The following is a 13,110-nucleotide window of genomic DNA, read 5'->3' as shown; positions in this document are numbered from 1 at the left end:
GCTAGATCAAATTTAACGGAGCCGATCGTCGATTCGGAAACTTCATCATCAAAAACGGCTCAGGAGCACGGAGGCCTCCGTGCTCCCGAGAGCACAGCAGCCCTGCTCTATATATATATATATATATATATATATATATATATATATAAAGAGTTATGTTAAGTCACTGATGAGCACTCCACTAGTTGTATATGATGATGACAGCAAGTCGGCTGTTGGAAGCTTGGGAGGGGATGGTAAAAAAAGAAAAAGAAAATATATATATGTGAAGGCGCTTAAAATTTAAAATATTTATATATATATAAAATATAATATAATTAGATTTTTTAATTCAATTATAATATTGTGAATGACCGTTAGGCTTAAGAGATTTAAGTATTGCGGGGCCCCAAATTTTTTAAGGATTATTCATCTTAGAAATATTTTAGTCCTATCACGCTTAATTCTTTTAACTTCTTAGGTTGAAGTACTGACTACTGCCCAAAATACTATAGGCGGGTTAAGAGTTTTAATCATATTATATATTATATATAGGACTATTTGGGGACCTATATTTTTTCCCTCTCTTTAAGCTGTGACATTCTCGTTTGGCTCAGAGTCATAAGTATCAGACAATATGAGACTCGTCTTGTTAATCTTAACCAACCTTGTGAGTGAGCCATGCTCATAATCATCAGTATGGGAGTCTTACTTTATCCGCTGTATAATTTGACTCAATCGAAACTAATCTCATACTGCCAGCTGGTAATTGATTTTGATACCAACTGTAATGCTCCAACTTCTCAAGGGTCACCCATTATAGGACTACTCTAGTCTTAACACGCTTAACTCTCTTAACCTGTTGGACCAAATCACTGCCCAAAATGCTATAGCTGGATTAAGAGATTTAGCCACCTGGGGTTTCACTAGTAGAGTTAGGGGCTGTTTGGTTGTACGCATTTGCAACTGCAGTGCAGTTGCAAATGCGTGCAGCCACAATTCCTTTGTTTGGTTTAGTGTAGTTGAGTTCAACTGCTGCAGTTCCAACTGCACAAGAAGGCCCAAATGCTACAGTTGGAACTACATCCAAATTGGTCGTAGTTCTAACTGCAGCAGTTGGTGAGGAATAGGATTACCCACAAATTAACAATAATAAATAAATAAATAAATAGCTAAATAAATAAATAATATAAGTATATAGGTAAATAAAAATACTTATAAATAAACTCATACTAATAAAATTTTTTAGACAATACAAGATTTGTGCAAAAAATTAATTTTTTTAAATTTATTTTATTTAAAATATAAATATAGTTTTTTTTTTCTAAATTTTTATAGAATGTGATCGTGTATGTTAATTTAATAAGTTTTAATTAATTATAATTATTAAATTTGATTAAAAAAATGAGAGAATCGTTTAAATTTTTAAAGTTTGATTTACATATTAAAATTAAATAAATTAAAAATTTTAAATGTGTCGATTAATAAGTTGAAGAATTATTGAAAAATATAAAAATATTATATATATCTACTTATTTATTTATAAATAGTAAATTTAAATAATTAATAAATTTATATAATTATTTTATGTTTAATGAAGGAAACCTCACCACTCTATCTGAAGAGGTGACAAAATTCATAAATACAACTATCAGCTTCATATTACCAAACAGAAGAAATGTAACTGCAGCAGTTGCAACTGCGTAAAACCAAACAGACTAGGTGTAATTATAACTGCAGCATTTGCAACTGCATGTATTTCCAACTACACTGTTTCTGCAACTATATCCAACCAAACGGCCCCTTAGAGTAGTTACATAATAGATGACCCTCTAGAAATTAAGTGGGGCGTCACAGTTGCTACTATAGTCAATCACCAGCCGGAAGTATGAAATGAGTTTCGGCAGCGTTAAGATCATACGACATGTAATATGGCACGTAGAGTGCGGTTCTGCGGCTTACGACTATTATGGGTGGAGCACAACTTTCAATAAGGTTAGTTAAGGCTAGTAAGATGAGTCTCACATCGCCTGGTGCTCATGCGCGTAGTTGAAACACTCCTAAGATTTGAAATAGTTCTATATGTAAAATATAATAGGGTTTAAACCTCCTAGTCCAGCTATACCATTTTGAGCATTGGCTAATCTCAAGAGGTTAGGGTTAATACTTTTATTAATTTTTAAACATTAATTCAAAAATACTCCTAAATTTTAGGATTTATTTATGGAATTTTGAGTTTAGAAGGATATTTTTAAAATAGAAAGATAAATTAAAAATTTTTAAATAGTAGCGAGGGGGTATATAAGTAAAAGCTCTAAAAAAAAGAAGCTTTATTAATCTCTCTGTTTCTTTTTCTTCGACGGGTGTTAGGAGGTTCCTGAAATAATATAATCGGTAGAAAAATATAAAAAAAAATTGGATAAAACTTATGTAAAGTTTGTTTGGCCTATTTTGATTAAATTACTAATTTTTCAAAATTTTTGTTTTAGTGTCCATTTTTTAGATTTATTTGATTTAAACTATTCGATAATTCTTTTGGTACAAAATTTTGGCCCATCGCTTACATTTTTGTCATAAACTTATGTAAACTTTGTGTGGTCTATTTTGATTAAACTACAATTTTTTTAAAAAAATAGTACCCATATTTTAATTTATCTAATTTAAATTATTCGATATATTCTTTTCGTATAAAATTTTGGCCCATTTGCCTACATATATGGAATTGTAGCCATATGACATATGTAAAATATGCGAATAAAGCATGCAAAAATACCCTCCGCACATAATTTTTGATGTGCAAGAGGCATTAAATGCTTCAAATTAGATAAATTATAAAGTTAGGTCACAAAAAGTGCAAGAGGCACTAATGATTCGGGCTTTCGGGTCGGCGCAGTTTGGACATGTCCAAATAGATCCAAAACTTTTTTAGACTTAAATTTTAGAATCCGTTATAATTTGCAAACTCAAAGCCCGATCTCTACGTGGCTTATCGGGCCGGGCCTTGTTTAAGTCCAAGCCCAGGTGTACCCCTGATAACAGGTAATGTAGTGCATGCATTCGCATTTTGGTTAGGTTTTCTCTGATCAAATTAGATGCTTCTGATTTTGGGCCTCGAGAGTTGGAAGACTAATTCTAAGAATTAGAATTAAAATTTAGAAACAAGAACCAAGAATCATTTTTTGGTTCAAAATCACTTTTCAAAAGTTAGTCAAAACACCAACTATATTCTGCACAGCTTTTAGGGTTGAGGTGGCACGCGATTGTAAGTTGAGAATTGGGGGAGCTCCTCCTTTATCTTTCTGCTACTTCTTCCCTAAGCTCAGTGCACAAATCATATATAGAGAGTTTTCAGATTTTTCGTTTCAACAGTTCTTTAGGATTCTTAGTTGTTATAATTCCGTTTTTTTGTTTTGAGAGAGAAAGATAACATGCTACCGGGTTCATTTATTTTTTTTAGAAATAAACTTAGTTGGAAATGTGGATCAACTAGAATTCGAACTTGGGACCTCGGGTAACAACTGCCAGACCCTTTGCCACTTGCGTTAGAGACAGTCGGTTGCTATAATTCCTATTATCTTTGGGCTGCTGTGTTTTTGATCTACTTATTTGTGAGTTTTACATTATTAGTTGTTTGTGGTTTGGTTCTTTGGTTTTTGATTCAACTGTGGTTCATCTTTTACTTAATTTGTGCATAACTAGTTGATTTTGATTCACTCTAATTAGTTATATTGTTTTATGTGCATGGTATTTGTTGAATTACTATGGTATTCCTATTATTATAAACTTGAATCCCAGTTAAAAAAAGCAAACTACATATTAAAATATAAAAAAAATATAACATATATTTTTTTCCAAAACAATAATAGGGTAAGGGAACCCCAGCCATAAATGACCACTTCTCCTATTTATTTCGTCGTAATAAAAATACAGTTGAAACTCAAGTTACTCCAAAAAGCGTAACTGATTTTGGTCCACCCTGGGACGAAGTAATTTACGGTGAAGAGAGGTGAAGGGAAAAAAAAAAAAATGATACATTAGGTAATGTAGCTATATTTAAATATATTTAATTGTATTACTAATTAATCTTTTATTTGGTTTGCATGTTTAAAATGTGATCATTTAAGTTTTAGTACATTTTTTTCAGTTAGTTTGCACATTTAAAATATGATGAAAATTGGTTAGTTTAGTATTAATATTTTTTTTTTAGTCTCTGATTTTATTGCTGTGTTGTTATAATTTATATATAAAAAATTTATTTAGTTGCTTTAGATTACATTTTTTTCAATTATATAGGAAAACAATCATATTATTTTTTTTATTTATTACATTATAATTTATTATTTATCAAGACTATTCACTTTTTGTCAAACAAATAGCATAATTGGAGAAACTTTACTTCCATAGTTATGGAAGTAATAGTGGGGAAGAAATAGTTTTCACCCGAATTCTACTTAAACCCAAGGTCCACTTTTGGTAAATTTTAATTTTAATTTTAATTCAAATTGTGAATTCACATTTGAATTCAAAATTTAAGATCAATTTGTAAATCAAAAGTTGATTCAAATTATGAATTTAAATTTGAATTAAGGTTTGATTTTTAAGTTGAAATTTAATTTTAGGATTTAATTTCAATTACTAAATATAACTTAAACTTTAAATTCAAATTATAAATTTGATTGTATATCTTAAAGTTTAATTAAAAATTTAACTCACATTTAAGTTTAAATTTAAATTGTAAAATTTATTCTTTAATTCCAAATATATGTTTAAATTATGAGTTTCTATCGATTGTTATAGGGCTTTTTTTCAATTTAGCCCCTTGGCAAATTTTTATTTAAAAAATAGCCATGTTAAAATTTAATTTGCAAAAATGGTCCTGGATTTGCCACGCAGGCGTCACGTCAGTGCCACACGGGCAGGACTGGAGCCAGTGTGTTAAGTTGAACACGGTGAACCATTTCCCGTGTTCAAATACGGTGAATGATTCACCGTGTTTCATATTTATATTCATTTTTTCTCCTTTAGGAATGTCAACGGGTCGGGTTTGGATTTGGTTTTTAAAAACCTGAAATCGAATCCGAAAATCAAATTAAAATCCGAACACGAATCCGAGCCCGGCGGGTTTTAAAAATCCATACCCATATCCATATATTAAAGTTATATGGGTATGGATTTTTAAAACCCGCTAGGTTCGGATTCGGGTTCGGGTTTTAATTTGATTTTCGGATTCGGATTCGGATTCGGATTTTTGAAAACCCGATCCAAACCCGACCCGTTGACATCCCTAAAAGAAAAGAAAGGAATATAAATATGAAACACGGTGAATCATTCACCGTGTATGAACACGGTGAATGGTTCACCGTGTTCAACTTAACACACCGGCCATAGTTCTGCCCTCGTGGCGCTAACATGGCGCCTGAGTGGTAGGGCCAAGGCCATTTTTGTAAATTAAATTTTGACAGGGTTATTTTTAAAATAAAATTTTTTCAGGGGACCATTTGCAAAAAAAAGCCATTGTTATATTTTCATTTCTTTATATATAATCAAATAATCAAACAAGCAAAAATATAAAACTGTAATGCTTTATTTTTCACTTCGTAGTTAACCAACCAATTGAACTCAGAACTCACTTTTGTATAAGTAATCTTTTTCACTGCAGTCATTTCCAGACAACCAAACATGTCCTAAAACATATAGGCCCGCCTCTTTATGAAAGTTGGCAACCTCACATAGTAAAGAATTTAATTTAAATTAAATTATTTAAATATTTTATTGTAAAAAAAAAAAAGTGAAATGATCTTTACATTAGGGTTAATTACACCAATAGTTCCTAACCTTTACACCGTTTTTCAATTTGGTCCCCAATCTTTTTTTTTACAATAAAGTCTCTAATCGTTTGATTTTATTATAATTAAGTTCCAGCAGTTAGATATGTGTTAAAATTGACGAAAAATCCCACGTCAGCACCATGTCAGTGTCACGGAGGCGCCATATCAGCGCTACGGAGGCGTCGTGTCAGCGCTACGGTGGCGCTGTGTCAGCGGATTGCAAAAAAAAAAGAAAAAAGATTGGGGACTAAATTAAAAAACGGTGTAAACGTTGGGGACCGAGAGTGTAATTAACCCATTAAATTTATAAATTCAAAACAAGATTTTTAATTTAAGATTTAAATTTTAAATTTAAATTTTGATTTTGGATTCAAATTTAAATTGGACCCGATTTTGTATTTAATTTTAAAATTTTAATTTTAAATTCAAATTCACATTTCGAATTCTAAATTCTAATTTAATTTCAAACATCGATTTGAAATTTCAAATTCAAAATGTGAATTTGAATTCGAAGTTTAAATTCAAATTTAGAATTGAAATCAAATCTTAAATTCAAATTTAAATTTTGAATTCAAATTTAAAATTTAAAATCAAAATTTTGAATATGATTTGAAATTTAAATTTAGATTTTAAATTTAAATTTCGGTTTCAAAACTTTCATTTTAAATGTCAATTGAAAAATCAAAATCAAAATCAAAATTTTAAGTTTGAATTCAAAATTTAGATTCAATTAAAAATTTAAATTTAAAATTTGAATTTCAATTCAAAATTTTAATTCAGCTTTAAATTCAAATTCAAATTTCTAATTTCTCGTTAGTTTAAAATTTTAATTTTAATATTATTTTTGAGTTTAAATTTAAAATTTTGAATTTTTATATTTAGGGACTAAAGTGAAAAACGTGCAAAGTTTAGGGATCTAAAGTAACATGCAAAAGGTTGCCAAATAGGCGCTGACGTAGCGATTCTGTTAATTATAACAGTTTTTTTAACGGCTGGGACATAATTGGAATAAAATCAAGAGATTAGGGACTCAATTGCAAAAAAAAAAAAAAGTTAGGAATCTAAGTGAAAATTGGTGCAAAGGTTGGGGACTACTGGTGTAATTAACCCTTTACATTACAATATTTTCAATTTGTATACACAAAGTTTTAATTCAAAATTTTATTTCATTGACATTTTCTTTTTAGAAATTTTTTGAAGGCTTAAAACTAGGACAAAATAGGTTTGGATTCGGACACCCGATTGTAAATCGGGTTCTGATCCAAACACAATATATTGTCCAAAATCCGGGTTTGGATACCGTGAGTATTTATTACCCCTAGGAAAGGTTTAAGTAGTGTTATCATGTTCTTTTCATATTATATATTCACAAAGAACTTCACAAATACATAATCTTAAGCACTTGTAGGAAACAAGGAACCCAAATAGTAGTCGTTAAATATATTCCCAAGCATCTGCGATTCTGTAAGGTCGTGAATTCTGTAAGGTCGTGAATTCGATCGCTACTTTCGACAATATTTACCTGAGTTAAATCCTCACAATTACTTCGAAACATCTCCTAGCTCTCGAATTTCCGTATCTAAGTCGGAAAAGAGGAAGGTAGTTGCGAAGTTTACGGATTGTCATTTAGCTTATGCATCATGGCAGAAAAGAACAACATGTCACAATGGTTTCATTGAATTGCTGAAGTAACCCAAATACCTGTGGTTGAGAGTTACAGGAGAGAAAAATCTACACTCAGAAACAATTATATCGACTTAGAAGATGAGGTACAAGTTAGCCTAAGTTGCAGAAATAGTAAGCTGAAATTGAATACAAAGCTTCTGTAATAAGAAGACAAAGCCTGGTGTTGATGTTTTTCGTGTCGGGGCGTCGGTAGCTAGTCTTGTTCGCGGGCTACAACTGTTCTCCCGTTTCTCGCAAACTGATGTTGCCGGATATGCTGTCGGTAACCGTTCCTGCCATTTAGCCATGAGTGACACCATCAGTTCTGATTTCTGCTGAATGTTCCTGCCACTCACCTTTGGCCGCAAACATCGGGTCTAAGTTGTTTAGCTGGACTATCGCGGTTTCGGGCATTGCTTCTTTACGAAATGAGCTTCCACGTTGAGTTTGATTTGGCTCAGCTAGTCGGACCGTCGAGTCGCGGTAAGTTTTCGTCGAAAACAAACTGCAGAGTTACTCATGCAGAGACATATATGATCTAAACGGCGAGATAGCACTCCAGTTTCTCTTCTCATGTCATTAAACTTTGTTCCATTGAAACTACGTTTCAAGATACATGATTAAGAGAAAACCCAATACCCACAAAAATTGCTACAAAGAGACTCGTAATATATATATCTATATGTGACAAATTCAAACAGCACAACTGTATCTCTCTGTTATATAAGTTCCGAAACAGAGGAAAAATAAGCCAAGTAATGGACAGATACTAACACTCACAATGACAAACCATCCACCATCTTAAGTTTTTCGACAAACGCATTCCTCTCAGAAAAATGCCCTGCTTCCGTAGAACACTCTGGACCCATCCTTCTTCTTATTCTTCTCTTCCACATCCAACTTGGTATCATTATTGTTGTTATCATTATTCTGGCTCTGGATTACGGCCCCGCGGTCGTCGTCCGGCCGCGGGTTGTCGAGGTCCATCGGCAGCTTCATCTTCGCCAGCGACTCCGTGAACTGCTGCATGCTCTTCATGTACATCTCGACGATCTGCTGCTGCATCGCGGCCTGCTCCGCCTCGAGGCTTATGTTCCCCATCGGCGACTCGAACACCGACCCCAATTCGGCGCCGGCTTTGCGGTCCTTGGAGTGCTCGTTCTCGAGCTTGCTACAACTACTCTCCACCACCGCCCCGGGTTTCGAAGTCGGAGTGCCGACGGCCTCCGCGGCTAATGATGATGAATTGGAGGAAGAAGACGAATCTGCGGCGATCTTCTTGCTCTCGTCGCTCAGACTAGTGGTGGTGGTGGTGGTGGTGGCGGAGGAAGCGAAGGAAGAAGGATCGTCGTCGGGAGAATTCGGCGACGTCATATCGTAGTCGGAGTCGAGGCGGAGCAGAGGAGCGGCGGTCGCCGTCGACGCGGGCGACATGATGTCGAAGTACTCGGCGACCATCCGCCGGTTCTCCTCCTCGACGGCGACGTCGGGGGGCTCGAGCCGGCGGTAGTCGGCCGGGTCGAGAATGACGACCTCGGAAGTGATGCCGGCGGACGACGGTGCGGTGCTGCCGGCGGCGGCGGCGGTGGCGGGAGGGGAGTCGAGGGAGAGGGTGAGGCGGACGGTGCCGGCGGGGGAGTGGAAGAGGTCGGTGGAGGAGAGGGAGAAGTCCTGGGTGAGGGAGCGGCCGGCGGCGGCGGCGACGGAGGAGAGGGGGACGAGGGCGAAGCCGAGGAGCTGGTCGTCGAGGAGGCTGCGGGCGCGGCTGAGCATCCAGATCTCGCACTTGAGGACGGCGGACCGCGGGGAGGCGACGCGGCCGACGGCCACCAGCTCGTCGAACCGCGGGTTGGCGCCGCCGCCCGCCGCGACGCGCGTCGACACCGCCTCGTCGGGGCTGCGCGTCAGCGACAGCTTCGCGTACACGTCCTGGCTCGCGTAGATGCAGATGTTGTGGATGCCGCGCGCGTGGTGCACGTACACGCCCAGCTGCGCCCCCTCCCCGTCGCCCGACTCCGGATCGTAGAACGTCGAATCCATCGGAAACGATCGAGTTTCTTTAATTTTTTATTTTTCTTTTTTTTTTCCCTCTCTCTCTGTCTCTCTGTCTCCGCAGTTCTTGGAAGCAGCAACAACAACAACAACAACAACAACGAGAAAGGAAGGGAAAGAAAAATGGAATCGAAGAAGGGAATGGGATTATTATTGTTAGATTAGAATCTGGTTGTTTTGATATGTGTGGTTAACTGGGATTGGGGGTGGGTGAGGTTGAGAGATAACAATCATGTAACACATCACTGACTTTTTCATCTTCTTCTGCCTAAAGTGGAGTTGGCAGATCAATTGTTAAATAAAAGTAACAATCCTTATATTTTTAAATCTTAAGTTAGTAGCCAATACTGGCATGTATCCGAGACTCTTCACTAACTCCATATGGATGTATTCGAATTAAGTTAGAAAAAATTAATAATGCTAAGAGCCTGACCAAACTCAAACTCAGAACCTCTCGTTTTGATACCATATTAAATAAATAAAATAACTATTATATTTTAAAAATTTAAACTAATAAAAAACTGATTTTAAATATTTTTATATTTAACATCAATGATTTTTTTTTTTGGAGGTGCTGTTGGAGTTGGTGTATGCTTGACATTTCAGCCATGGAGAGAGGGAGAGAGAGAGAGAGAGAGAGAGAAGTCAGCTCCACTCAGAGGGAGGAAGGGCCCACTAATGGGTGGGCCCCATTTACTACTGCATTGCACTTCACCATACCCACTTTGTTTTGCTTTTTTTCTTTTATGTAGGTGTGGCAGTTCAGGTTCTTGAGTCATATTTTGTTTGGTTATTTGTATTAATTGTGCTAATGAATTGTTAGCTATCTCATACTGTTGCGGTGTACATGTAATGTTGATTGACAAGTTGCTATGCAAATAGTGCCTAAAGTCAAAAATACTAGATTAAGATATTGCAACCACCTTTTATGTAAGATTCAGAAGCATTACTTTGAAGCTTTTGTTGTTGGGTGTCAAATTTTACAACACAAGTTCCAGTTTTTTTTTTTTTTTTTTTTTAAACTCTACCAATTAAATGCTAAATAGATGTTAGAGCTGCTTAAAAAGAGAGCAAAAATAGGGCAAATTTATCCTTGGTAAATGATAAAAAAATGGAAAAACTTCAAAAACCACCCCTGTGGTTTCGTGCATTCTCACTTTGCTACCCTGTGGTTTAAAACGTATCATTTTGCCCCACTGTGGTTTCGTTTTTATCTTTTTGTTATCAATTTTATTATTATTTTTTTTTAAAATCAGTGACAAAGTTAAAATTAAAGAATACTAAAGTGACTATTCGATAAATATAGATGGTTATCTGAAGTTTTTTGTATATAATTTAACGAAATATTAACGAAAAAGCTTCCGAAAAGATAAAAATGAAACCACAGGGGGCTAAATTGATACGTTTTAAACCACAGGGTAGCAAAGTGAGAATGCACGAAACCACAGGGGGGGTTTTTGAAGTTTTTCCTAAAAAAATTAAGGATAAATTGCCCATAAACTTTAATTTTTTTATAATTTTTTACTTGAACTTTCAGAATGGATGTAATTAAATCCCACAAACTAATTTAATTGACTAGATTTGAATACATCATTAATGTAAAACTAATATAACATTTTAATTATTGATGTATTATTAATCAAGTCTCACAAACTAATTTAGTTGACTAAATTCGAATGAATCGATCGTTGATGTAAAAATGATGTGACATCTTAATTATTGATATATATATCATCCATCATAATATTATTATATCACCTCTATATGAGCGATATATCAATATTTGGTAATCTAAATTAGGTTATACGATTTGATTGTAATAACTTAAAAAATTTAAATAAAAATTTTTTAAAAAAATAGAATTCGAGAATGAAAGTATCACGGGCCTCATACTTTGAGAACCAAATTTGCAATTTACCCAAAAGTTAACCTTTGTGTTCCTATAATAATGTCACATGTATGTATTAATTCGCTATTAGATGGGTTCATGTTGCTGCGCTCAATTTGGCTTTTTTTTTTTTCTTTTTTTTTTTTNTTTTTTTTTTTTTTTTTTTGTTTTTTTTTTTTTTGGGTGAAACTTTGTACGTACCATGCTTGATTGCGTTGAATTAATACTATCGTATTCAAAATAAAAGTACAAAATATATTATTATTTTACAGCTTAAACTTTTGAAAAATTAATAATAATTATTTTACATTAATTAATAGGAAATTTTTTTTCAATATCCTTTTAAAACTATCTAGTTTTATAAATACCTATCTAAAAATTGAAATATCATCTATACCCTCCTAAATTTAGAAAACTTTAAAAGATAATCCTACCATTAAGTGCCCATCCAAATTGAAGTTAATAATATTTAAATTTCAACTTTACCCCTCTTTATATTTAATGGTCAAGTACTGATTTTATTTCATAAATAACCTCAATTATATTTGAAAATTAACTAAACTCTATCTAGACTAAAGATTTAGTAAAATTCCATTGATTTTAGCTTAGAAAAATTATTCATTTCAATTAGAAATAAACAATTATATTTCAAAGTAAATATTCATAGTAACTAAGATTAGAGTAAATATTCATATTAATTATAATGTAAACATTTCAAAGTAAATATTCACAGTAACTATAACGTAACTAAGATTAAAATGACCCCAACTAATGATAGTATATCTTGAAGTTATTTTAAAACAAAGTAAATATTTATAGGGTTAATTTTGATATTTCAAATTGTGTAGAGGCATTTATTATAATCTTAAACTTTTCAAGGATACGAATGAAATTATCCCTCTAAAGAAATAGTAAACAAAGGGTAAAATGGTAATTTCATATTTTTAAAGAAAGTAAAAAAAATGCCGAGCTATATAACGAAATTTAGCAAAAAAGTAATGGTAAAGGCATTTATGAAAGAAATATTATATTTAGAGGGTATTTGTGAAATATATAAATAAATAATTATATATATATATATATTATTTGATTTTTAGTAAAAAAAATAAAGTAAAACTCATTTATATGTAAATTTTCAACCATTAGATTAAAGTTTAATAGTTAGGAATTTATAAATTTATATATATATATATATATATCCAATCTAATTCATTTAATTTATTATTCGTTGAGCAGCTCGTGAACCGGCTCGTGTTCTGCTTATTTATTAACGAGCTGAATTTTTCGGCTCGATACTTTAACTAGCTAGTTTGTGTTAGACTTGTTTACTAAATAAGCCGAACACGAGCCGATCCCAGTTCACTTGTGTTCGGCTCACTGACACCCCTATGTGAGGGTACGAATGAAATTGACCCTACTTGGATCCTCAATTCATAAACCAGAAAAAAAAAAGGGGTTGCTTGGTGCCGAAGCAATGTGGGTGTGAAACGGACCTGTAATTAAACAACAACATTGGATCCGGGTTTATAAGGTTTGAACTAATAAAAGTGCCTTTTTGAAGACTAATAATTAAATATTGAGAATTAATTAATTCCTCCTCCTCCTGATCGTAATGTATTACTTTTTCAACTTCTCTCTCACCCGCACTAAATAAACGACGCAGGTTTTTGGTTGCGCAGGACATCACGTGCTGCTTTC

The 13,110-nt window shown here is 33.8% G+C and overlaps 1 protein-coding gene across 1 annotated transcript; it reads right to left on the bottom strand.

Moving 5' to 3' along the window:
• LOC109724346 lies at positions 7,467-9,808 on the bottom strand. Its single transcript, XM_020253138.1, has one exon. The coding sequence runs from the start codon at positions 9,510-9,512 to the stop codon at positions 8,301-8,303; it is 1,212 nt and encodes a 403-aa protein (XP_020108727.1). The 5' UTR covers positions 9,513-9,808; the 3' UTR covers positions 7,467-8,300.

Source organism: Ananas comosus, linkage group 18 (genome assembly GCF_001540865.1).
Source record: "Ananas comosus cultivar F153 linkage group 18, ASM154086v1, whole genome shotgun sequence".
In the NCBI taxonomy this organism is placed as follows: domain Eukaryota; kingdom Viridiplantae; phylum Streptophyta; class Magnoliopsida; order Poales; family Bromeliaceae; genus Ananas; species Ananas comosus.
The sequence above is the reverse complement of the archived record's forward strand: the minus strand, read 5'-3'. Positions and strand labels throughout refer to the sequence as shown.